The 27,840-nt window shown below is 46.6% G+C and overlaps 1 protein-coding gene across 1 annotated transcript; it reads left to right on the top strand.

The window, feature by feature from the left end:
- Positions 1-4,213: 4,213 nt before the first annotated feature.
- Positions 4,214-27,840, top strand: ISCA1 (iron-sulfur cluster assembly 1). The gene is made up of 4 exons (XM_075318513.1): positions 4,214-4,402; positions 15,755-15,808; positions 23,622-23,727; positions 27,007-27,840. The coding sequence occupies exons 1-4, from the start codon at positions 4,322-4,324 to the stop codon at positions 27,153-27,155; spliced, it is 390 nt and encodes a 129-aa protein (XP_075174628.1). The 5' UTR covers positions 4,214-4,321; the 3' UTR covers positions 27,156-27,840.

Genomic DNA, 27,840 nt, shown 5'->3' with positions numbered 1-27,840 from the left:
GATTTATCTAAGAAAATGACTTTACCCCAGTCCTCAGCAGTCCACTCCCTGTACCTTTTGCAGAATATCAGTCGGTCCCTGATGTTTTTTCTGAAGAGAAGTGGCTTCTTTGCTGCCCTCCTTGAAACCAGGCCTTGCTCAAGCAGTCTCCGCCTCACAGTGCGTGCAGAAGCACTCACACGAGCCTGCTGCCATTGCTGAGCTAGCTCGGCACTGCTGGTAGTCCGATCCCGCAGCTGAAACAGTTTTAAGATACGGTCCTGGCGTTTGCTGGTCACTTCTTGGGCGCCTAGGAGCCTTTTTGGCAACAATGGAAGCTCTCTCCTTGAAGTTCTTGATGATGCGATATATTGTTGACTGAGGTGCAATCTTTGTAGCTGCGATACTCTTCCCTGTTCGGCCATTTTTGTGCAGAGCAATGATGGCTGCACGTGTTTCTTTAGAGATAACCATGGTTAACTGAAGAGAAACAATGATACCAAGCACCAGCCTCCTTTTAAAGTGTCCAGTGGTGTCCTTCTTACTTAATCATGACTGATCGCCAGCCCTGTCCTCATCACCCACACCTGTGTTAATGGAACAATCACTAAAACAATGTTAGCTGCTCCTTTTAAGGCAGGAATGCAATGATGTTGAAATGTGTTTTGGGGGTTAAAGTTCATTTTCTTAGCCAATATTGACTTTGCAAGTAATTGCTGTTAAGCTGATCACTCTTTATGACATTCTGGAGTATATGCAAATTACCATTAGAAAAACTTAAGCAGTAGACTTTGTAAAAATTAATATTTGTAGCATTCTCAAAACTTTTGGCCATGACTGTACATACACCTTAGGAGCCTTATCAAACTTCTCACAGGGGAGGATGGGCTCAGGGTGGGCAAGGGGGTGGCCAACACGATGCATGGGACTTCCTTGGTCACTGTAGCCAGCCACCTGGGGGGCGGGGTTCACTTGGGGGGGTAGAGGTAGGCGCAACACACTCAGATGAGTCGGGACCATAGTTCTAACAAGACACTCCTGAAACTCTTGAGCTTAATTAGGCCAGGGGCTTGGAACTTGTAGTTCCTAACTGCTGAGGTGGACATCCTAGGAAAAAGATATTCTCTCTCTCTTTTTCTTCAAACACTGGTGTTGGCACCTTATTTGCTTGGGATTGACCGGAGCCCACGACGGCAGAGAACAGCACCTGGGTGCAGCTTTAAATCAGTGAGTAGCAGAACCTGGAACCGCAGTTGCCGACTCAAACTCTGATTAGCGACGCAATCACCCAGCGCTCCGGTGCTCCCAGGGAACTGCCAAACCCTTTATCAACCACCCGAATGCCGTAACACCTGCTCCGGCGAGGATTTCTTCAGCAGCGTCTACTCCCTGGCCACATACCACAGGTGGTGTCACGACAAACTTTCCCCAAACATCCCGCTTCCCCTCCAATCTACTGCACACCTCGGGGCAACGGAACCGGGCAAGGCCATCCGTGACATCGCCCGACCCGCAACGAGTAGGTTAAACACCTGCCCCGTGGGGAGCTGCATATGCACCTAGAACCATGAGCAGTTCTGGGTGCATATTGCTAATCCCTGCCTAACCGACCCTGCATACACTAGCATAGATAAAGAGATCTTTAGAAAAAGTAGATTTAAAGATCCTTTATGATATGCTAATCAGCGAGGGGACTAGTTGCAAGGGCGTTACTTCCCCCGACTAGTCCGCCCTCTTATCACGCCCCCGTGGGCGTGCGAACATTATATTCAATACCCAGCGTCATCGGCGGTGACGCACGTACCTGTACATTGACACCACCTCCAACGCCGGGTTTAGACTCCGTGAGCATTACCAGAAGTCACAACAGTTTGCCTCTCTGAAGCCGGGACACGTATACCCGGCTTCATTGTGCTCATGAACAGAAGTGCGGAGACTTCTGATCATGTGTACTGAGTCTACACCTGCGTCGGAGGTGGTGTCAACATACAGCTATGCTCATAATTGAATAGCATATTTGTACACCCCTGTGGGCAGGGGCGTAACTACTGCGGACGCAGAGGTCTCGACTGCGATCGGGTCCACGGCCGCCCGACAGATCAGCAGCCAGCTCCTTTCTGTGAGAGGAGCTGCGCTGATCTGGTGCAGACCACGCGGCCGCAGTATGACCCGGTGCCAACACCGGGCCCTCCTGTATGGTGTCAGCGGCGGCAGTTGGCCCCCGTCATTACGCACAGTAACAATGAAGCGTGGAGCGGCCAGTTTAGCTCCACGCTCCATCATCCCCCCCCCCCCCGTGCCTGCGCGGTGACAGCACTCCAGTGCGACGGCTGTGCTCAGAGCGCAGGACAGAAAGACGCCGACGGCAGCAGCAGGGGAACAAGGAGAGGTGAGGACGGAGCAGTGCTGGAACAAGGCGAGAGGTTATAGAACTTGTTTGGGTTTTTTTTTGTTTTTTTTTCTTTCAAATCCGTGTGTACACGGTGGCCAGGGGCCATGGGGGGCTGCATTATACATGGAGCATGGGGGGGCTGGCTGCTTTATACATGGAGCATGGGGGCTGCATTATGCATGGAGCATGGGGGCTGCCTGCATTGTACATGGAGTATGGGGGGCTGGCTGCATTATACATGGAGCATGGGGGGCTGGATGCATTATACATGGAGCATGGGGGGGTCTTGCTGCATTATACATGGTGCATGGGGGGGCTGGCTGCATTATACATGGAGCATGGGGGGGTTGGCTGCATTATACATGGAACATGGGGGGGGCTGGCTGCATTATACATGGAGCATGGGGGGCTGGCTGCATTATACATGGAGCATGAGGGGGCTGGCTGCATTATACATGGAGCATGGGGGGGCTGCCTGCATTATACATGGAACATGGGGGGCTGCCTGCATTATACATGGAGCATGGGGGCTGGCTGCATTATACATAGTGCATGGGGCTGCATTATCTATGGAGTATGGGGGGCTGCCTGCATTATATATGGAGGAAGGGGGGCTGGCTGCATTATACATGGAGCATGGGGGGCTGCCTGCATTATACATGGAGGTCTATGGGGCTGCATTATACAACATGACGGACACCTTATACATGGACTATATGGGTGCATTATACATGGAGGAGTATGGGGCTGCATAAAACAATATGAAGGTTTTAAGGGGTTGCGTTATAATACATATAGGATTATGGGGGCTACATTATAATATATGGAGGACTATGGAGGCTACCTTATACATGGACTATGGGGGTGCATTAAAAAACATTGGGGACTATGTGGTGCAGTATAATATATGGAGAACTATGGTAAATCCATTATAATAGGAGGGCTATGAGGGCTACTTTATACATGGAGGACTATAGGGCTGCATTATAATATGTGGAGGACAAAGATACAAGCAGGGATGGAAACGTTTTGTGCTGAGGGAAAAGGGCTCTTTCCCTCAGCACCCAGCTTTCCCATGCTCTGCTATACATCTCTCAACACCCAGCTTTCCCATGCTCTGTTATGGGAAAGCTGGGTGCTGATGGAAAGATGTATAGCAGAACATGGGGAAGCTGGGTGCCGAGGACAAGATGGATTTCAGATAATAGGAAGTTTGGGTGCTGAGGGTAAGAGCCAAGTGTCAGCATCATTATCCTGTACCCCTAGAGTGTCAGTATCATTGTCCCGTACCCCAAGTGACGGTGTATGTGGAGAGGGGGGGCCCAGGTCCGAACTTTGCACCGGGGCTCATCAAACTCTAGTTACGCCACTGCCTGTGGGCATACTAACATGCTAAAAGGGCGGACTAGTCGGGGAAAATAACACCCTTGTGACTAGTCCCTGCGCTCATTAGCATATCATAAAGAATCTTCAGAAATACTTTTTCTAAAGATCTCTTTACCTATGCTAGTGTATACAGGGACGGTTAGGCGGGAATTAGCAATATACACCCAGAACTGCTCGTGGTTCTAGGTGCATATTGGACCTGACAAGTTAATTTTACAAAAAACAACTAACAATGATGGGCTATTAAAAGAACACCAAACCGGCCATTCCACGGGCCGCCCCCCGCCGTCCGGTCAGCTGCTTTTAGGCTCGGCTCCAATAATGGCACACTCAACACTCATTTACCCCCCCAGCACATTGTGTAACAAGGACACCGAGCTCTGCCTACTGACAGCCGCGCAGGCGCAGTGTCAGCTCACTGCCGGATACACAACCTTCGTCCAATCAGCGATTCGTTCGGGGGCGGAGTCTCAGCGCAGTTATCGCCTCCTTGCTTGTTCTGTCTGTTATTGCTGGGAGCTGACTCCTCCGGTTCATGGGGAAGAGGGCGAAAACGACAACAACATGTCCGCCTCTCTTGTAAGGGCGACCATCAAGGCGGTCAGTAAGCGGAAGCTCCAGGCCACCCGGGCGGCTCTGACACTGGTGGGTAACGCGGCAGCGGCCTGCTTATTATTGTGAGGGGTGAGTGTGACCTCACAGCGACCATGTCTGTCACCCGCACGGTATAACGTGCGAGGACTGGCTGGCCCGTAGTGAGTGAGCACGTAGGGAGCCAACCCCCTTTAAGGAGTCAGCGCCTAGTCGCAGTGCCATCTGTACGGGTTCTGCCTGGCCACCTCCTGGCACTGCCACTACCTGTACACCTCATAACACTGCCACTACCTGAACTCTCTTGGTTTTGCCTGTCCATCTCATGCCACTGCCTGTACTGTGCTGGTTCTTCCTGGCACTGCCACTAGCTGTACTCTGCTGGTTCTTCCTGGCACTGCCACTAGCTGTACTCTGCTGGTTCCGCCTGGCCACCTCCTGGCACTGCCACTGCCTGTGCTCTGCTGGTTCTGCCTGTCCACCTCCTGGCACTGCCACTACCTGTACTCTGCTGGTTCCGCCTGTCCACCTCCTGGCACTGCCACTAGCTGTACTCTGCTGGTTCCGCCTGTCCACCTCCAGGCACTGCCACTAGCTGTACTCTGCTGGTTCTGCCTGTCCACCTCCAGGCACTGCCACTAGCTGTACTCTGCTGGTTCTGCCTGTCCACCTCCAGGCACTGCCACTAGCTGTACTCTGCTGGTTCTGCCTGTCCACCTCCAGGCACTGCCACTAGCTGTACTCTGCTGGTTCTGCCTGTCCACCTCCTGGCACTGCCACTAGCTGTACTCTGCTGGTTCCGCCTGTCCACCTCCAGGCACTGCCACTAGCTGTACTCTGCTGGTTCTGCCTGTCCACCTCCAGGCACTGCCACTAGCTGTACTCTGCTGGTTCTGCCTGTCCACCTCCTGGCACTGCCACTAGCTGTACTCTGCTGGTTCTGCCTGTCCACCTCCTGGTATTGCCACTAGCTGTACTCTGCTGGTTCCGCCTGTCCACCTCCTGGTATTGCCACTAGCTGTACTCTGCTGGTTCTGCCTGTCCACCTCCTGGTATTGCCACTAGCTGTACTCTGCTGGTTCTGCCTGTCCACCTCCTGGTATTGCCACTAGCTGTACTCTGCTGGTTCTGCCTGTCCACCTCCTGGCACTGCCACTAGCTGTACTCTGCTGGTTCTGCCTGTCCACCTCCTGGTATTGCCACTAGCTGTACTCTGTTGGTTCCGCCTGTTCACCTCCTGGCACTGCCACTACCTGTACTCTGCTGGTTCTGCCTGTCCACCTCCTGGCACTGCCACTAGCTGTACTCTGCTGGTTCTGCCTGTCCACCTCCTGGTATTGCCACTAGCTGTACTCTGTTGGTTCCGCCTGTCCACCTCCTGGCACTGCCACTACCTGTACTCTGCTGGTTCTGCCTGTCCACCTCCTGGCACTGCCACTAGCTGTACTCTGCTGGTTCTGCCTGTCCACCTCCTGGTATTGCCACTAGCTGTACTCTGTTGGTTCCGCCTGTCCACCTCCTGGCACTGCCACTACCTGTACTCTGCTGGTTCTGCCTGTCCACCTCCTGGCACTGCCACTAGCTGTACTGTGCTGGTTCCGCCTGTCCACCTCCAGGCACTGCCACTAGCTGTACTCTGCTGGTTCTGCCTGTTCACCTCCTGGCACTGCCACTACCTGTACTCTGCTGGTTCTGCCTGTCCACCTCCTGGCACTGCCACTAGCTGTACTCTGCTGGTTCTGCCTGTCCACCTCCTGGCACTGCCACTGCCTGTGCTCTGCTGGTTCTGCCTGTCCACCTCCTGGCACTGCCACTACCTGTACTCTGCTGGTTCTGCCTGTCCACCTCCTGGCACTGCCACTAGCTGTACTCTGCTGGTTCCGCCTGTCCACCTCCAGGCACTGCCACTAGCTGTACTCTGCTGGTTCTGCCTGTCCACCTCCTGGCACTGCCACTAGCTGTACTCTGCTGGTTCTGCCTGTCCACCTCCTGGCACTGCCACTAGCTGTACTCTGCTGGTTCCGCCTGTCCACCTCCAGGCACTGCCACTAGCTGTACTCTGCTGGTTCTGCCTGTCCACCTCCTGGCACTGCCACTAGCTGTACTCTGCTGGTTCTGCCTGTCCACCTCCTGGTATTGCCACTAGCTGTACTCTGCTGGTTCTGCCTGTCCACCTCCTGGTATTGCCACTAGCTGTACTCTGCTGGTTCCGCCTGTCCACCTCCTGGTATTGCCACTAGCTGTACTCTGCTGGTTCTGCCTGTCCACCTCCTGGCACTGCCACTAGCTGTACTCTGCTGGTTCTGCCTGTCCACCTCCTGGTATTGCCACTAGCTGTACTCTGTTGGTTCCGCCTGTTCACCTCCTGGCACTGCCACTACCTGTACTCTGCTGGTTCTGCCTGTCCACCTCCTGGCACTGCCACTAGCTGTACTCTGCTGGTTCTGCCTGTCCACCTCCTGGTATTGCCACTAGCTGTACTCTGCTGGTTCTGCCTGTCCACCTCCAGGCACTGCCACTAGCTGTACTCTGCTGGTTCTGCCTGTCCACCTCCTGGCACTGCCACTAGCTGTACTCTGCTGGTTCTGCCTGTCCACCTCCTGGTATTGCCACTAGCTGTACTCTGCTGGTTCTGCCTGTCCACCTCCTGGCACTGCCACTAGCTGTACTCTGCTGGTTCTGCCTGTCCACCTCCTGGTATTGCCACTAGCTGTACTCTGCTGGTTCTGCCTGTCCACCTCCTGGTATTGCCACTAGCTGTACTCTGTTGGTTTTGCCTGGCCACCTCCAGGCACTGCCACTAGCTGTACACTGCTGGTTCTGCCTGGCCACCTCCAGGCACTGCCACTAACTGTACTCTGCTGGTTCCTCCTGGCACTGCCACTACCTGTACTCTGCTGGTTCCTCCTGGCACTGCCACTACCTGTACTCTGCTGGTTCCTCCTGGCACTGCCACTACCTGTACTCTGCTGGTTCCTCCTGGCACTGCCACTACCTGTAGTTTGCTGGTTCTGCCTGGCCACCTCCTGGCTCTGCCACTACCTGTACATCTTGGAATGGCTGCTACCTATTAGTTGCAAAGTCTTTTCTTAAAGGGGTTGTCTGCTTATCAGGCGCTCGCCCTTGCTGGTGCAGCACCAGCTTCTATCCACTGATCCGATGTTGCTGATTTTACTACAGAGGGTCTTGTCAATAGCGCACATCACTGTTTTACCCATTCAGTCACAAGGAGGACTAGACGCTGGCTCCAAAACATTTAGGTAAATACCTTCATAAAAATTGATGGAATATTCACATTTGTTTTATTCTGTAGCCTGACTTGTGAAATCTGTTTTGTAGTCCGCATGTGCGTTTCTTCAGAGTCTTCTTTGGGCTTGTGCAGTTTCTCCCCTCCCAGATTCTGCCAATCGTGGTAGCTAATCTAGCAATCTCAAGCTGTGATTGGCAGACTGTGAGAGGGAGGAGTGAAAGGACATGACTCCAGAGAAAACTCTGCAGACCAATGAGCAATTTCTTCAAAGTAGAGATTTCACATACTGAGCTCCAAATCCAACAAATGTGAATATATCTGCCACGGAGCTACGTAGTGAAAACATTTTACAAGATACGTTACTCGAAATTTTTGAGCAAGTGACAGATCCATTTTTTTAAAGTGGGTGTCTAGGCCAAAAAAAGTTTGCCCCGAGGATGGGTTAGGTAAAGTAAATAACATTTCCTCGTGCCCACCTAGGTCCACCGCAGGCCAGGTCTGTGTGGAGACAAAGTGGTGATGTCTCCATTCCACCAGTCTGCTACTCAAGTCACCTGACTACAGCAGCCAATCACAGGCCTGATAAGTTTGGCGACTAGTAGAACAGTGACATCCATGTGTCCTTTCTTTACGCAGATCAGCCTGCGCTGAATCCAGGCGGGTGCCTGCCAATGGGTAAGATTGAGGGCGGTTTCCACATACAGTCCGCTGAACATGTGGTGGGGGGGATGTTGTTTTTCTCCCCTGTCTTTTTGTGCTAGTGTTTTGTTGGGGTTTTTTTTGCTCTAAATTCAGTAAAATGGAGCACAGTGTATGAGGAATTTTGTGTGACATCAGTCTTTATATTTTTGCATTTTCCTCCTTGTTGGGCTATGTGCCCACGTGGCGTATTTTCATGCAGTTACGCTGCGTTCTGCACCACAGCGTAACTGCATGCGTCCTGCGCCCCCAGCACAATCTATGAAGATTGTGCGTAATCCATGCCCACGTGGCGTATTAGAGCGTAGCGATTCGGCTGCTGCCAAATCGCTGCGTTCTAAGAAGGGACATGTCACTTCTTTCGTGCGCTTTGCATGCAGCCCCCGCTCTGTCTATGGCAGAGGCTGCATCCAGAGCGCATGAAATCGGCAGTCACCGAAGCTTCAGAACGGAGCTTTTCAGATGCGATCTGAAGCGCACATGCAGTGACTTTACGCTGCTGTGCAGAGCGCACACACATGTTAACATAGCCTTAGAGTATAAGTTGCACAAGCTTTAAAGGGTAACAAGTTAGTTTTCAACTGCATAAAGAATTTAGCAATTTTTCTATTCCACTAGGATACTGGAGATCAATTACAGAACAATGATGTGCATTTTGCAAAGTTACAAATGATGGGTTGAGGTTGGCCAAAACATCTGAAATTCAAGGAGGGCCTAGATGCCTTTCTTGAAAAATTCAATTTTACAGATTCTGTGATTGGGCGTTGATCTAGAGAACTGGTCTCATTGCCTTATTATTATTTTTATTATTATTGCGCCATTTATTCCATGATGCTTTACAGGTTTAAAAGGGGTATACATAGTAGAGACAAGTACAATCGTAAACAAAACAAGACACAGACTAGTACAGGAGGAGAGAAGACTCTGCCCGCGAGGGCTCATAGTCTACAAGGGATGGTTGAGAATAGAGTAGGTTAGGGTAGACCTGGTTGTGCGGCTCTGTATCAGACTGAGGGTTACTGCAGCTTGTAGGCTTGTCGGAAGAGGTGGGTCTGTTTCTTTTGAATCTTGTCAAGGAAGGCGAGAGTCTGATGTGTTGTGGCAGAGCATTCCAGAGTATGGGGGAGGCATGGGAGAAATCTTGGATGCGGTGGTGGGAAGAGGAGATAAGAGAGGAGTAGAGAAGGAGATCTTGTGAGGATCGAAGGTTACGTGCAGGTAAGTACCGGGAGACTAGGTCACAGATGTAGCGAGGAGACAGGTTGTGGATGGCTTTGTAGGTCATGGTTAGGGTTTTGAACTGGAGTCGTTGGGCAATGGGAAGCCAGTGAAGGGATTGGCAGAGAGGAGAGGTCGGGGAGTAGCGGGGGGACAGGTGGATTAGTCGGGCAGCATAGTTTAGAATAGATTGTAGGAGCGCAAGACTGTTAGAAGGGAGGCCGCAGAGCAGAAGGTTGCAATAGTCCAGGCGGGAGATAAGGGCATGCACTAGGGTTTTTACAGCTTGTTGGGAAAGAAACGTACGAATCTGGGAAATATTTTTGAGTTGGAGGTGGCAGGAGGTGAAAAGGGCTTGGATGTGTGACTTGAAGGAGAGATCAGAGTCTAGGATTACTCCCAGGCAGCGAGCGCGTGGCACTGGGGAAAGTGGGCAGCCATTCACATTGATAGATAGGTCCGTTGGGGGCATTGAGTGATGGGGAGGAAAGATAATTAATTCTGTTTTGTCCATGTTCAGTTTTAGAAATCAAGCAGAGGAAAAGGATGATATAGCAGACATATGTGGGGAGTTGGGAAGGAATTTTTCCCCTAATATGGAGCTTACTGTCTTGTTCAATTGGGTTTTTGCCTTTCTCCTGATCAATATGTTGGGCTATAGGTTGAACTGTATGGATTTATCACTAAAATCTATGAATGGCCAATACCAAGTAAAGTTAATTTGTTAATTTTAAAAGGTAAAAATAATGAATTGTGATAGTAATTCTCACACTTGGAACATGTACCCATTGTAGTCTATGGAGCTATTTACCTGTCATTGTATTTTAGTGGACCAAGTGCTCAATACTTACTCTTTCCCCAACCCCCTTCAAAAACGTCCAGCCACAATAAGTGCTCCATTGTGTCTGGTGCTGCAGCTCCTCCCCATTGACAGAAACATGTTTTGGTCAGCAGTGTGTGCCATAACTAGGGGCTCCATTCGTGAAGACAGGCATTTGTATGCAGGGAGTCGTGATGAGTAGTTCGTTGGAGAAAGATGAGCAGTACTATGAGTTGCTAAAAAAGAAACAAAAAACGCAACGTCCAGTTTTAAACAAGAAAACGTAATGAACCGTACCCAAAATGTTCTATCTACTCTACTCCCTACTGGAGGCATTACCCCAATACCATATTTCTGTGGCCCGGTACAATTGCAGTGATTTCGACCTGCTATGCTGACATTTTGATCCATGAGAGGGGTTTTCTGAGGATGTAAAATGTAGTCTTGTTGGATTAGAATCGTAATTTTGATAAAACGTAATATATAGTTTATTTGTAAATACTATCCCATTGTCTCGGTTTCAGCAGTGGTTCATAAAGTTCCACATTTGTTTTGACGTGATGCAGGGGTCGGCAGACTGCCTCATGTTATTAGATAAGGCAGCACCCTTCTCTCCTGGCATCAGTCGGACATAATACCATAAATTCCCCAATTCCCCCTCCCCCCCAACCCCGTTACTCTCTCCAGTATGAATTGGGAATTGTCAGTGTGTGGCGCCCCTGACCTGGTCAGGCACCACTGAGTACTGCACCCATGCTGGGGACAGTACAATACAGGTAATCCAGAAGGCTGACCGAGGTGTGACTACACAGGCGCATAGTGATCAGGTCTCACACATGTACCTATGAGAGGATCCCTGGGGATCCCAGGAGGGGGAAAAGCCTTCACCTTCACTGGAATAGTGGAGGGGGCCAAAAGCCTCCATCTCCTCTCAAGGGGTGTGGTAAGAGAGCCTGGTTGCTAGGTGGCGTAGGCAAGAACAGGAGAGGAGGAGCAGTGAGCCGGTTCAGTGCAGAGTCCAGGGAGCTCCGAGAGGAGCTGACCCCTACCCCTGGGGCTGTTGCAGTCTGACAGCGCCCGCGCAGTGGCTACCGACGGGGGAGAACGGTCACCTAGGAGTGCTACCCGAAACCCGTCTCCAGCTAAAGAGAGAGCACAGAGTGGGAAGTAAGGAGACTGCTAGGGAGTACCAGGCCCAAACGGGCGGCAGATCCCGGAGCGGGGATAGATCCACCTTTCCTTGCTAAACCTGCCGGTGTGGGGCCCTCAAAGCCCACACCACAACACCTAAAAGCCGCAGCCACGTAGCCACAGTTAGGGCCCATAGTTCACAGGAGGCAAGCAGCTGGAGTGATCTGGCCCAGGCAACAAGCAAACGGCAAACGAAGGGGAGAGAGGCTTCAGCAACTTCCCTGGGTGACCCCCATAGGGACTAAAAGTCGGGGTTACCCCAAACCACCAAGGGCTAAGGAAGGCGAGTTGGTAGTCACCATCAGAAGTCAGCCTGAAGGATACCTGGTTCCAGCCTGGTTCATCCCAGCTACGCCCGGGTTACTCACCCTGCCATCAACTGTGAGTAAAACCCCTGAAAGACATTCTGCTTGTGTGGAGTTATTCTGCGCCTTGTGGTTCTACACACTTACACAGGGCCCTGGGGCTTGCCTCACTCTCAGGAGGCTATTACAACTAACTGCACCCACCATCAGCCCCAGGCGTCCCTTAACCTGCAGTGGCGGTCACCACTGACCGCAATTCTGAGAGTGGCGTCACGACAAATAGAAGATTTCCTACCTGTGACAGGATCCAGCAGAGTGGAGTCCCTGAAGGTAATGCACCGACACAGCGTTCTCGGGGCTTCACAAGTGTATTATTGCTTTACTTTTATCCATTTCTTGCTGCCATTAGTAAATTGTCCTTAGAGGATACTTTCCTGCCTGATGTGTAAGTGGGTCGGGTATAATAGCAGACTACCAAATAACATTAAGGCCCCGTCACACTAAGCAACATCGCTAGCAACATCGCTGCTAACGAACAACTTTTGTGACGTTGCTAGCGATGTTGCTGTGTGTGACATCCAGCAACAACCTGGCCCCTGCTGTGAGGTCGTTGGTTGTTGCTGAATGTCCTGGGCCATTTTTTAGTTGTTGCTGTCCCGCTGTGAAGCACAGATCGCTGTGTGTGACAGCGAAACAGCAACAACTAAATGTGCAGGCAGCAGGAGCCGGCTTCTGCGGAGGCTGGTAACCAATGTAAATATCGGGTAACCAAGAAGCCCTGTCCTTGGTTACCCGATATTTACCTTTGTTACCAGCCTCCTCCGCTCTCACTGTCAGTGCCGGCTCCTGCTCTGTGCACATGTAGCTGCAGCACACATCGGGTTAATTAACCCGATGTGTTCTGTAACTAGGAGAGCAAGGAGCCAGCGCTAAGCATTGTGCGCTGCTCCCTGCTCTGTGCACATTTAGCTGCAGCACACATCGGGTTAATTAACCCGATGTGTGCTGTAACTAGGAGAGCAAGGAGCCAGCGCTAAGCATTGTGCGCTGCTCCCTGCTCTGTGCACATTTAGCTGCAGCACACATCGGGTAATTAACCCGATGTGTGCTGTAACTAGGAGAGCAAGGAGCCAGCGCTCAGTGTGCGCTGCTCCCTGCTCTCTGCACGTGTAGCTCCGTGCGGTGGTAACCAAGGTAAATATCGGGTTGGTTACCCGATATTTACCTTAGTTACCAAGCGCAGCATCTTCCACGCGGCGCTGGGGGCTTGTCACTGGTTGCTGGTGAGCTCACCAGCAACTTGTGTAGCGACGCTCCAGCGATCCCTGCCAGGTCAGGTTGCTGGTGGGATCGCTGGAGCGTCGCAGTGTGACATCTCACCAGCAACCTCCTAGCAACTTACCAGCGATCCCTATCGTTGTTGGGATCGCTGGTAAGTTGCTTAGTGTGACTGGACCTTTAATCTGAGAGTTAATGAATGAGTATTTGCACCATAAGCCAGCCGAGGGTTATCTCCCCCATAAACGTACATGCTCAGAATTGCTTACTGTGCATCTTGTTCAATTGGGAGAGAAAGATAAGACTGTTAGACAAAGGATCAACTAGTTGAACAGCAGCAATAAAGGTTACTTTTACGTGTTCTGTCAAATTTCTGCTGCCAAAATCTGACAATCAGATTTTGCTCAGGATTATGAATTATTATATTTTAACACCTTCTTGATAGAAGGTTTAATGGTATGTACTGTGTGGGTGTATGGAGCTTAGCCAGCTATATATTTAATAACCAGCAACTGCAGTAACCAAAGCTAGCACCAATCGCTGCTGTTTAAGTGTTGCGCAAGTAGTTGACTATTCGTACTCACTATGCTGTTAGCGAGTACTGTCCGCTACTCGCTTACTCATTACGAGTAGCGGACACAATGTAAGTCAATGGGAAATACTCACTAAGTAGCGAGTAACCCGAAAGCCGTACTATACGCTACTCGCATGAAAAGTACGGCTTTTGAAGTACTCACTACTTAGCGAGTATTTCCCATTGACTTACAGTGTGCCCACTACTTGTAATGAATAAGCAAGTAGCGGACAGTACTCACAACGTAGCGAGTACGAATAGTTAACTACTCGCTCAACACTACTCTTTAACCATTAAAATGGTGCAGTTGTTTGGCTGAATTGTTCCTGCGCTTACTGAAGGCCCTTGTCTTTGCCATTTTGGTACCTGTTTTAATCCATTGTGTAGTTTTGAGCAGTGTTCACGCTGCACTGTATTGTTAAAATGCCAAGTGTTCATGGAAAAAAATATATAATACAAAGAATAATTTCAGATCTTTTTCAACCCCTTTAATGTCACCCATATCTGGACAATTCACTTAAAAATGAACTATTTACAGATGGAAATAATATAATATGGTTGCATAAATAGATTAGGGAACCCCTTATTGCCAGGGCCACACGGGGTTTACTGCGATGCTCGCATGACACTCAGCAGAGCAGGAGCCGAGTGTCATGCTAGTATGCCTGCGTCTGAGGTCCGACTGTGCGTGCGGACCTCAGCTGCAGAGGGGTGGGTCAGCACTGAGGAGGGGAGGGGGGTATTTATCTCCCTCTCTCCTTCGTAGCCGGCTATTGCCATTCTCGCTCTGCACGCATGGTGCACCGGTGTACTGTGAGTGCAGTGTAATTTTTCTCTCACCCCATTCACTTGAATGGGTGCGAAAAAAAAGAGTCTCGCCTTACAATCGCAGCATGCTGCGATTGTCTTCTCGGTCCGATTAGGGCTGAGAAAATAATCGCTCATGGGCGCTGATACACAGGCTAGAATTGGTCCGAGTGGAATGCGATGTTTTATCGCACTCCACTCGCACCGATTTTCTCGCCGTGTGGGTTAGGCCTAAGGGTGTGCCTAATACATGTCTTCAGTCACTATGTGACTGCAGACTTGTGAATTCTCACTCGCTGTGGTGTCCGCTCCGGAAACAGCAGTTACATTTCCAGCCTTGCATTGAGTGCTCCGGAAACCGTCTAATAGGATTGTCACAAATCACATATTTGTAATCATATGATCGATGGTCCCGACGCTGACATCAGAAATTACACCTGTCGAAGAAGTTAACCAGAGAATTTTGAACCACAGGTGCATCATATAATTTTACAACTTTGGACTGTAAAGACAAAAAATTGTTTCATTTTTACAAGGGCAGCAGGAAAAAATGGACCACCCAATTTTTCCTGAACAAACCAATACCGCATTTGTGGGCAGGTTGCAAGCCTTGGAAGGGAAGGAGCACTAACTGATTTTTCGAGTTCAGATTTGGCCGGTAAAGTCTGCGGATGCAATGTCTCATTTGAAGAGCTATTGAGGATGCAGAATCCACAAGTGACCCCATTTTGGAAACTACATCTCCCAAGGACGTCATCTAGGGGTGCAGCGAGCATTTTAAACCCACAGATAATTCCCAGAATTGTGTAATTTAGGGCTGTGGAAACGACTGTAGTTATATTAGAAATAAATTACACATGGGGAGTCTGTGACTTCTGGAGGCAATTGGTCACTCTGAGTTTTATTTAGGGGTATCAGACTACATGGGGGCTGAATACAAATGCACATCACAATTTTCAGATTTATATTTTTAAAATATTTAGAAAACAATGTATAATTTCCTTTAAACTGCACAAATACTTGCTACTTTGTGTTGGCATATCACATAAAATCCTAATAACATTACATTTGCGGAAAAGTTCATAGGGTATCAATACTTTTTCAGGACACTGTGTATAGATGCATAATATTTCTTCTTTATTAATTTAGTAGTGGACAATCCCTTTAAACAAATTTAGGCAGGTGAATACTGTACCTATTGACCTATGTGATACCTCTCCAATTCTGATTTTCACAAAATTAAAATAATTGTGTATTTTTACAGACTCCATCTGCTGTGAACAAAGTAAAGCAACTACTAGATGACAAGCCTGACCATGTAAGTAGGGCTAGGACAATGATTTGTAATATCAGATTTGTTATTAAAGCGATAATCTAATTTTGGTAACACATTCTAGAAGTTGGCAGACAGCATTTCAGGAACCTGATCTGTCAGCAAACCTATAGCATTCACTCAAAGCTCTCTGGAGATCACGGACTTCGTTTGTGTGTGTGATATTTTATCTTTGGTCTTTTTGTTTTTATCTGTGGTGGTGCTGCAGGAAAATGGCACAGTTGCTGACAGTCCCACAGTATATCATGGGCTTTTACCACGGGTTCTTTGGAGCAGGGCACCCTATTATCAGTTTGAGAAGTCCTTTTTTTTCTTAACATGGACCTACATGCTAATTTTACTAAATTTCTTCCTAAGGGCACATTCACATGACCATTCTGTTTTTGTAGTCTGCAAAACACGGTCCGTTTTTTTTCACGGATGCATCCGTGTGACATCCGTTCCGTATACGGGCCGTGTGTCATCCGTGTGCTTTCCGTTTTTTTGCGGACCGCAAAACACTGAAGCAGCTAGATAGATACATAGAGGGATAGATAGCGAGACCTAGATAGAGGGATAGACATAGATAGAGGGATGAATGAATGGAGGGATAGATAGACAGATTACTGTATGTCTTTCTCATCTGTTGTGTCCCACTTCCCAGCATTTTGTAATCTTGCACCCTTTAGTGCCTTTCATGTGGCACTAAAGGGTGCTTAGCCTTGTATTTAAGCCAAAAAATAAATAAATAAAAACAGACGTGGGGTCTCCCCTATTTTTTTTGTAGCCAGCTCGGGTAAAGCAGACGGCTGCAGACCACAGCTGGCAGCTTAACCTTGGCTGGTAATCCAAAACAGAATTTAATTTAAATTAAATAATTTAAAACAAACGTGGGGTCCCCCCCAAATTGGATCACCAGCCAAGGTAAAGCGAACAGCTGTGGTCTGGTATTCTCAGACTAGAGAGGTCTGTTGTTCTTGGACCCTTCACAGCCTAAGAATAGGAGGCCGCAGCCGCCTTAGAAGTGGCGCATCCATTAGATGTGCCAATCCTGGTTCTTTGCCCCAGCTCATCCTGGTGCGGCGGCAAACTAGGTAATAAATGTGGTTGGTACCAGATGTGTAATGTCACCTGGCATCAAGCCCTGGGGTTACTGATGTCACAGCATTATCAGATACCCGACATCAGTAATTTTAAAAAAAAAATAGATAACAAACAAATTTTTAATAACACTCTTCAAAACATTCCCTCTTTCATCAATTTATTAAAAAGAAAAAAAACAAATCCAGGTCTGTCGTAATCCAATAAGGGGGTCCCACGACGATCAATACTCACTTTCCCAGTTAATGAAAAACAGAATGTTCCCCATTGGCTGGGAGTGCAGTGCAGTGACCTGAGCTAAAGGGCACTTTACACGCTGCGATATCGATATTGCTAGCGAGCGTACCCACCCCCGTCGATTGTGCAACACGGGCAAATCGCTGCCCGTGGCGCACAACATCGCTTACACCCGTCACACGGACTTACCTTCCTTGCAACGTCGCTGTGGCCGGCGAACCGCCTCCTTTTCTAAGAGGGGCGGTTTTGTGCGGCGTCACAGCGACGTCACACGGCAGCTGTTCAATAGAAGTGGAGGGGCGGAGATGAGCTGCCGTAACATGCCGCCCACCTCCTTCCTTCATCATTGCCGGTGGACGCAGGTAAGGAGATGTTCGTCGTTCCTGCGGTGTCACACATAGCAATGTGTGGTGCCGCAGGAACGACTAACAACCAGCGGCATGCACCACCAACGATATTATGAAAAGGAGCGACATGTCAACGATCAACGATTTTGCGATAGTTGATTGTCGCTCCTAGCTGTCACACGCTGCGATGTCTCAAACGACGCCGGATGTGTGTCACAAACACCGTGACCCAGATGATCTATCGTTAGCGATGTCACAGCGTGTAAAGCAACCTTTACATTATGAGGTCAGCCCAGGTCACCGCGGGGCATGACCAGCGCTGACTTCAGGAGATTAGCAATGTACATTACCTGCGGTGATGGATGCCGCTGCACTCCTGATGTCAGCGCTAGTGACTGAGTTCAATGACCGCCGCGTTCTCAGATCCCCTCTTGCGAGCGGTCCGTGATGTCACCGCTAGTCACAGTCTCTGGCCGCCCACGAGAGGAGATGTGAGAACGCGGCTGTCGGTGACTAGTGCTGACGTCAGGAGTGCAGGACTTCATCACCGCAGGTAATAAACTTTACTAACCTCCTGACGGCAGCGTTCTTCATCCCCGCAGCTGCTCGCATTGCAGTGTGGGCATAAGTGGACACGTTGCAGTGTGGGCAGCCGCGGGGTTGTCGGGGAGTGGGACACAGACTGCACGGGCACCCGACAGAGGTCACACGGAAGTGCTTCTGTGCGGCTTCCGGGGATTTTGCGGGTCCACTTGTATTGAGTCACGGACCGTTAGTACGGAACAGAATAGAACATGTTCCATAATAACGGAACGGACATACAGTATCCGATGTGTGTTTGTTTTTTTTGTTTTTTTTTGTAGGATCGGATGCATATGGAAGTGCAACAATGTACTATCCGATCCTACACAAAAGACATTGAAAAGATGGTCCTGTCTATTGGTCCGCAATAAATCAGGAACTGACCACAAAAACGGAACGGTCATGTGAATGAGCCCTTAGGAACATTAAAAGGGAACCTGTGATGTAAAAAACAAAACACCGTTACCCTGCAGTTACGGGTTTAGCCTGCAGGTTAATAATCTTTTGTCATCTATATGCCTCCCAGCAGCCTTAGGCTTTCAGTCATAGTGGCGTGACCCGAGCCGTTTCAGTCACCACATAGAACATGGTGAGCGGTGGCTGTAATCAAAAGCCTGGTAATGCATGTAATCAGTCCTGAGCTGGCTGTCAGTCAGTGACTGAAAGCCCAATGTTTTTGGGAAGAATAAAGTTCATTTCCAATAAGTAGCATGGCTCTGTTTGGCGGCTGCATGATGTCAGAACGCTACTAACATGCAAATTAACCTCATATCTGCTGGTTAATAGCATTTTGTGTTTGTTTTTGTTTACATGACCGGTTACCTTTCTCCTCCTCAGCTATAACATCAGTGTGATCGGTCCCTTTTTTTTTTTTAAAAAACCTCTCCTAACGTATCACTGACCTGATCAACCCCTTCAGCAAGTGATGGTGTGTTCGTATTACAGTTCATCACTATGAGATTGGGTTATGATCCCATTTATTTCCCTTTTCAAATGAGTAAGAATAAACATCAGTACTTGACTGCAGCCAGTAACATACAGGAATGTTCAGGGCAGAATGCTAAATCACTAAGATCCATCTCACTATAAAGAAAGAAGGATTAAAAGTTGTGCTGCTATTATAGAAGACAAATGTAGCTTCCTGGGAAAGTGATTTATTCCATGCGTGTCTGAGTGGATACTCCTCCTTCAGGACATTCACGTTTACATACTGCACATTGAGAGGTATATATAGCAAAAGACGAACGTTAGATCAACTGATCACTATAAAATATAACAAAGTAGCAGACTCAAAACAAAGATCGTACTACATTATACATAAGGACTAAGGATGAGAGAATGTCATTATTTAAGTATTAAACGAAAATAATGCTAAAAGAAATGTAAAAATGGGAAGTATGTAACTGGATTCGAACCTTTGTGTGCTATGTGCCATGTGTAAGACCTACTGATATTACACAAAGAGCTTATTTGCAGCACCTGGAAGTTTTTGTTATGGTGAATGGTGCAATGTTTAGATAATCCATTTTGAGAAAACTTTTCTGTACATTGTGTCTGAGTTTATTCTGTGTAGTTCTCCCGATTATACTGCTTTTTGCAGGGACATTTAATTAAATTATATAATTTGATTAGCTATATAATTCTGTCTGCCATGTGAGATGGCTTTTTATTTTACAAAGGTCTCTATTGTCTGTGGATGAACTAGTTCTACCAGTCAGAATATATTATATATCTAATTGAATGTCCCTGCAAGAAGCAATATATCGGGAGAACTACGCTACTCAAGTGGTCTCGTTCTTCTTTTCCCTAATTTAACCTCTTCTCCACGAGTTCTCTCCCTTCATTCTATCCAGCATACCTATACTTTTTTTTTTTATTCCATTTAACCTATTCCTTCTGGTTTTCCGTTCACTTGTTTGAGCTCTCTGAATAATATCAATAAATAATAATAATAATGAATCAATAATAAATAATGAATAATAATGTCGATCTTACACACCACACAGAACACAAAAGTTCGAATCCATTTATATCCTTCTATTTTCTTTTATATTTCACATCTTTTAGCATTATATATCATTTTTGTTTCTTTAATATTTTTCAAATAATGACATTCTGCCAGCACCGTGCATAGGTATAATGGAGACAGTCTGTTTGCTGCTATTTTATAGTGATCAGCTGGTCTAACGTTTGTCTTTTGCTATATATGCACCTCTCATATTGTGCAGTATGTAAATGTGAGTGTCCTGAACAAGGAGTATCCAGTCTGAAACGCATTGAATATATCACCTTCCCTGGAATTTATTCACCTTCTATAATGGCTGCTTGGCTTTTAGCCCTTTTTCGCCCCCCCCCCCCCCCCCATTGTCTGCCTTTCCACACTCTTGGGGCTGCTGCAGGCATCTTTTGTGCCACTTCGGTTGCTGTGTCGTACAGAACCCATCCAGGTGAGCAAGTATTCTCTGATTATCTATAATCTTTACAGATAAATCCCTATTGCGCTTATCTCCTCCTTATTTGGTGAATATCCATCTGAAGTAGATTTCAGCTAATTGGGGGGATATGCCAGGTGTTGGCCCCCTCCAATATCATATTGATGGTCTTTTCATATAATTTATTTATTCCCAATTACTTTTAAGTTTTAAAGTGATTTTGATTTCCTCCATACTGCAATACATTGCTTACCATGAGGTCAGTGTAATAAAATGATGTATTCTTTCACTCGGGTATGAAAAGATGCGCTCTGAATCCTGAAACTGTACAGAGCATGAGGTCTGAATATTTCATTTGATTTCCATTCAGGACAAGTATAGCATAAAATAGTCTATTTTGAATCCATCCCCAGTCTTGAAAACATGGCTTTTATTATGTAGAGCTTGTTCTCTTCTATACCGAGAAAGTGACTCTCCAAGATTAATGGCAACTGTAATGCTTGGCATAATCAAATAATTGTGATTTAACAATAAAAAAAAAAAAATCCCTATGTAGAAAACTATATTCGTTAATAGATGTGCATTAAAAATACTCAAAACAATCCAACAGTTTAAAAATGTGGTGTATATGAAGATGCTCTACCCCCACATATGACCCGGGGGATACAGAGGAGAAAAGTGAATGATGGAATATTGATGAAATAACCCCACCGTCTTACTGACCCTGATAAGGCTCTAGGGGCGAGCCCTACCTAGCCACGGAGGTTGGCACCCTCAAGTAGCGATAGTGGCGTCCCCGCTCAGTGTCATCTGGCCCTGGTGAGTCCCTAGATAATAAATTCCCCAGTACCTTTACACCCTTAACAATGAAAGATAATCTAATAATTAATAGAAAGTGGACAGAAAACAGAGTAAAAAAAAAAAAATAGCAGACGGCATGAGGACTAAGGTACAACCACTAGTAATCACTGAGTAACACTGAGATGAAAAGTTCCAATTGGGATATTGGTCTGTAGTGCACAAAGAATATACTGCCCAAATCACCAAAAAAACCTCCATAATGTATAACTTGACCCAAAAACGTTGGTCAAAAGTAAAGGAGATGCTACCCTTTAGTGCACGTGTTGGAAACCTGTAGCTCTTTTGATGGCTGCATCTGGCTCGCAGACAAATCTTTTGTAAAAAAAAAAAAAAACTATTTTCTGGTTTGCAAGACGCACTTTTTTTTTTCCCCAAAAACTTGAGGAAAAATGGGGGAGTGTCTTACGAACTGCATATGGCTTACCGGGGCGGCAGTGGTGGCGCAGGGTCAGCGATACTGCGGGCTCGTGGAGTGTCTGCTGGTGGACTGAGGGCTACTTTGGATCTCCCGCAGTTGACGAGAGAGACTTCAAGAAAATGGCCGCGGAGGCGGTGCATGCGCAGCTAGAACTCCACGGCCACTTTCTTGAAGTTCATTGCGTCGATTTTTGTACGCGCATTACCCTTTCTTTGAAGTCGATCTTGTCAACTGCGGAAGATTCAAAGCGGCCCGCTGACAGATCAATGGCGCCCGCTGCAGTATCACCAACCCTCCGCACCCTGATCCTCTTGAGCCTCGACACCCCCCTCCTCCGTGCCCTCAGCATCGCTTACCCTGCCTCCTGGGACCTTCTGAGCCGCTCCACCACTTTCGCTGGTGGGTTAATATAACCAGCACATTAATGGTTAGATGTACTTTATTCATCATTGGTTAGCAACAGCATAACAATGTTATTAAAAAGAATTCAGAGACTTATTGTACTTTAAACGTGTTGGTCTTACATAAAATGCACACATTTACTTGTATTTAGTTTTAAACATATTGTATGGCTCTCATGGAATTACATTTGAAAATATCTGGCATTCATGGCTCTCTCAGCCAAAAAGGGTTCCAACCCCTGCTTTAGAGGATGCCTTATAGCATGGCCCCTTTTATATAGATAACGCATGGCACTTCTGGATGGATAAGGGTGCACTGGTAGGTCCCAAAACCGTTGTTGTAGTCAATTAACCAGGCACTCCCAATTGTTGCAAAATAATAGAATTTTTATTTTTCAAATCCACTTTGTGACAATGTTTCGGTCAGAGACCTTCTTCAGTTCACGTGCTAGAGATTGGAAACTGCCAGGATTAGGGCAATACAGTGCAGAGCGGTGTCCATCTGAGTGAAAAACCTACAGTCAGCACCCCCCACCTAGACTTGCCTCCTAAACACTGAGTGCGTATGTGTGAGCTATACATCTACTATAGCACTAGATAAACATGCACGCTCTTCATGGTAATTCACGTTCGTCCCCAGCTACTGTGCTGACATAGATAGTGCCTTGTAATGACTATTCTAGAGGAGGTGCTAGTATCCCTGCATTGGCACACCCCCAGATGCTACAGGTGGCATCATGCACCCTACATGATTTATCACGTGGTGTATCATAGTGCCTGAGTGAAGACACAGTGGTGCCAACCTTCGTCTAGGTAGTGGTAGGGTTCTGGTGGCTCAGTGGTTAATACTGCAGTCTTGCAGCACTGGACTCCTGGGTTCAAATCCCACCAAGGACAACACCTGCAAGGTTTGCATGTTCTCCCCGTGTGTGTTTCCTTCTGGTTCTCCAGTTTCCTCCCACATGACAAAGACATACAGATAGGGAATTTAGATTGTGAGCTCCAATGGGGACAGTGTTGCTGATGTATTTAAAGCGCTGTGGAATTGATGGCGCTACATAAGTGTAATAATTAATATTTTATTTGTCCTTAGAGTAAGATAGGGGGGTTATTTCATCAGGATCCCGTCATGCACTCTTCTTCTCCTCAGTATATTCCCAGGTCATATTTGGGGGGGAGGGATAGGGGTTTATCTTCAAATACAAAACCTTTTTAAACTATTCATTGATTAGTTCTCTCAATTTTTTGAGGTTTTGTTTTTTTTACATGCATATCTAATAAAGCGTACAGTGTGTGTGTGGTTTTTTTTTTTTTTTAGTAGAAAAAAATCCCTATTATTGTTAATCTAATTTTCTGGATCCCTTTTGAGTATCTGAATTAGTTAACTCCCATAATCGGAGAGCTGGTCCTTTTATTCTATAACAATATTTTCTTTTTCAGATTGGCCTTAAAGTAGGAGTCCGTACCAGAGGCTGCAATGGCTTGTCATATTATCTAGAATATGTAAAGACTAAGGGCGTTTCAGACGAGGAAGTAGTTCAAGATGGTAAGTCATCACTTTAAAGAATAGGGACTTTTTTGTTTTTTGCGCTTTTGTATTTGCCTTATTTCAAGAGCCATAACTTCTTTTTTTTTTTGCAACAGACAGACCTACAAAGGCTTGTGTTTTGCGGGACAAGTTAAATTTTGAACGTCACCCTGAATTTTATTATATAATGTACTGAGACCCTGTAAAAAAAAAAAAAAAAATTCCAAGTGCAATGAAATATAAAGAAAAAAAAAATGCAATTCTGCCGCCTTTTGGGTTTTGCTGTTGCAGCTTTCATTTTGCGGTAAATATGACCTGGACATATGATTGCCAGGGTAAAGCTGTGCTCTACTGCTTGTAAGAGGAAGGTGCTTAACCCCTTCAGCCCCCGGGCACTTTTCGTTTTTGCTCCCCTTCTTCCGAGAGCCGTTACTTTTTTATTTTTCTGTCAATCTTGCCATATGATGGCTTGTTTTTTGCAGGACGAGTTGTACGTTTAAGTGAAACCGTACGTTTTACCATATAGTGTACTGGAAAACAGCAATAAAATTCCAAGTGTGAAAAAACTGCAAAAAAAGTGTAATCGCACAATAGTTTTTGGGATATATTATTCACAGTGTTCACTATGTGGTAAAACTGATGTGTCACTGTGATGCCTGAGGTCGGTGCGAGTTTGTACACACCAAACATGTATAGATTTACTTGTATCTAAGGGGTAAAAAAAAAATCACAAGTTTGTGCAATAAGTGGCGCACTTTTTACGCCATTTTCTGAAACCCGTAGCATTCTCATTTTTTGAGATCTATAGCTCAATGACTGCTTATTTTTTGCGTCTCAATGTGACGTTTCTAATGGTACCATTTTTGCACAGATGCTACGTTTTGATCGCCTGTTATTGCATTTTGCGCAAAACTTGCGGCGACCAAAAAAACGTAATTTTGGCGTTTGGAATTTATTTGCCGCTACGCCGTTTACATGACCCTGTGCTACGATGGCAACCACCGAAAGTCACGTGTACGCGCACGTGACTTCCGGTGGGGGCGGCGGTAAGTGAAACTCATGGCCGCGCGCATATACATCTCACTGCCAGACTTTGGCAGCGAGATGTAAGGGGTTAAATGTTCCGGGTGGAATGCGATTCCACTCGGAACATGCAGGCACACATGTCAGCTGTTAAAAACAGCTGATATGTGCGCGGATCGCCGCATCCTGCCGGCGGCAGGGCTTAACCTCACACGCTCCATGACGGATAGATCCGTCAAAGGTCGTGAAGGTGTTAAAGGGAAAAAGACTATAAACAGTATGATAAATCACAAGCACTGAATTGGACACAAAAGGTAATGTAAAATGTGTTTTTTATTAGTAGATTATTTGCAAAAAGAAAAGAAACATGCCACTACCAAATAGAGCAAAGCCAAGCCAATGTTTCGGCCTATTTTTAGGCCTTTGTCAAGGTCTTGCGTTATAATAGAATGGTGGATAAGACGAATTAGACGTCTGAGGACTACCATGAGTAGGGCGTTTAATTTTCAAGGGTACTTTGCCAGAGTCAGGAAGATATGGAAAACAGGAATAGAGAGGATGCCTGAGGCGCATGAGGAATGGGGACAGGGTCTATTATAGTGCAAGACCTTGACAAAGACCTAAAATAGGCTGAAACGTTGGCTTGGCTTTGGTCTATTTGGTAGTGGCATGTTTCTTTTCTTTCTACAAATAATCTACTAATAAAAAACACATTTTGCATTACCTTTTGTGTCCAATTGAGTGCTTGGGACTTATCATACTGGAGATATGATTGTCCGCCTAGCCTCACTGTCCAGCACCGCCATCTGCCTGTCCTCGGCACACTTATTGGCTGTCAATAATCTGCCTCAGCCCAGCCCTCTGCACACTCTTTGGCTGCCGGTAATCTCACACCGTGCCGCCCTCTATCATCACTGCAGCATTGGAAATAAGAGAACAGCGATCCTGGGAAGTGCAGCCCCAATCACTACACTCCACATATACAGGGTGATTAGAGCTTTACATATGCCCACATTACTCCCAACATATGAAATGTCTATAGTGATGTATGTATATGTATATACACACCTCATAATACACATCAGTTGCTGCAGAACCTCATAATACACACCTAAGCTGCTGCAGAACATCATAATTCACACCTCAGCTGCCACAGAACCTTATAATACACACTTCAGCTGCTGCAGAACCTCAGTCAATAGTTGTGCGTGCATGCGCATGCATTCATTTATGAACACTTGAACGATGAGCTCCCTTTTTGATGTGTCTCTGCTCAGAGCAGCTCAGTAAATCATGCTCCCATATGGATGAATTAACTCATTCTGTAGTCAGCAATGAGGGAAGTAGCTTTACAAGACAAACAGTGCAAAATCTTTGATGAAACCAAACTGCCAAAATGTATATCCAAAAATACCTGGTTTTCAGTAACAAAGGTGTCCATATACTTTAAGCAACAAAGACAAGTGAAAGTGACACACTGACTTGTACATAAACCCTGATGACGGTGATACACACTGTATAGCCAGACTGATGGGTTTTACTCCTTCCATACACTGGACACTGCCGCTCTGTTCTAGTGCGAATAAACGTTCTGCTCTGTGTGGGTCCCAGGGAAAACGGTGAAGCAGCTAAGTGACCTGTCCATGCTTGGAAGTCATCACAATGTTACATATTCTAATGAAAATTGCCAATGGCAAGGCTGCTGCAGAGGACCTCTAAGGCTATGTGCGCACGTTGCGTTCTGTCCCTGCAGAAATTTCTGCAGCGATTTGAACAGCACACGTGCGCTTCAAATCTCTGCAGAAAGAGTATGTAATGAAAAAAAAAAAAAAAAGCCAATTCCATGCGCTCTGAGTGCAGCCCCTCCCATAGACAAAGACGGAACTGCAGGCAGAGCGCACGGAATTAAGTGACATGTCACTTCTTAGAACGCGTGCTTCGGGCAGCAGCCGAAGCGCTGCGCTCTAACACGCCACGTGCGCATGTCTCCTGCATATTCTTCATAGATTATGCTGGGGACGCAGGACGCATGCAGTTACGCTGCAATGCAGATCGCAGTGTAACTGCATGCAAATACGCAACGTGCGCACATAGCCTAAGACCTCAGTAAATGGCTATGCCAGCATCTAAAAGATGCCATGTGCACATACCTTAAGTTTTATGGAACTAAAGTAAGGATTGTCATGTTGAAATGCATGTTTCATTCTTTTCTTCCTAAAGTCATGTTTTGTTGTTTTTTTTTGTTTTTTTGTTTTTTTTTCCCTCTAATGGCAGGCGTGCGAGTATTCATAGAGAAGAAGGCTCAGCTAACTCTTTTAGGAACAGAAATGGACTATGTAGAGGACAAACTTTCCAGCGAGTTTGTATTTAACAACCCAAACATTAAAGGAACGTGTGGATGTGGAGAAAGCTTCAACATTTAACACAAAAGCACTCAGTCCTCTCTCCAGCTCCCAGGAAATGCTTTCCATCATAGCTGAGCTTTGTAAAGTACTTTGACTCGGGCTATGTGACATGTTGCTAGCGTAATTTCACCAATAAAGGTTTGGAATGTTTTTCGTGATCTAAAACCCATTTAGACGACACAGATCATTTAGTTCTGGCTGCCCTTTGTCTTCCCTCTTTCATATTTGTTCTAGGTCATTTAGCAAAAGGCTTTTAAAGCATTCATCTTTGTTTATTGTCCTTTACAATGTAGGCAAACACCATAAAAAAATGCATCTGTTTTGTATATATGTATTTAAAAGAAAAGTAGAAAATCATATACAGGTCCCTTTAGGTACTGATGGTGTATACTCATGTTCTATCACCAGTTGGTGCCATCACAACTATTAATTGACCATGGAGAGATGACATTTTAGAAATTGTCTAATGTATATGTTACAGGCAATGTATGAAAACCCGACATTCTATAGAATACCTAGGCAATGTATCAAATATGTCGTTTTCAGGCAAGGTATGAAATATCTGCATTGTTCTATACTTTTTCTAGGCATTACATAAAATGTCTAGGTATTATAAAGAATGACAAGAACTGCTCAGGCAAAGTCTGATATAATGTCCAGATTGGAAAAGTCTTTAGTAACAGTCAAAAAACGAATGAAAGAA

The sequence above is a fragment of the Anomaloglossus baeobatrachus genome, chromosome 1 (genome assembly GCF_048569485.1).
Source record: "Anomaloglossus baeobatrachus isolate aAnoBae1 chromosome 1, aAnoBae1.hap1, whole genome shotgun sequence".
Lineage (NCBI taxonomy): Eukaryota > Metazoa > Chordata > Amphibia > Anura > Aromobatidae > Anomaloglossus > Anomaloglossus baeobatrachus.
Note: the sequence above shows the minus strand (reverse complement) of the source record. Positions and strands in the feature narration are given on the sequence as shown.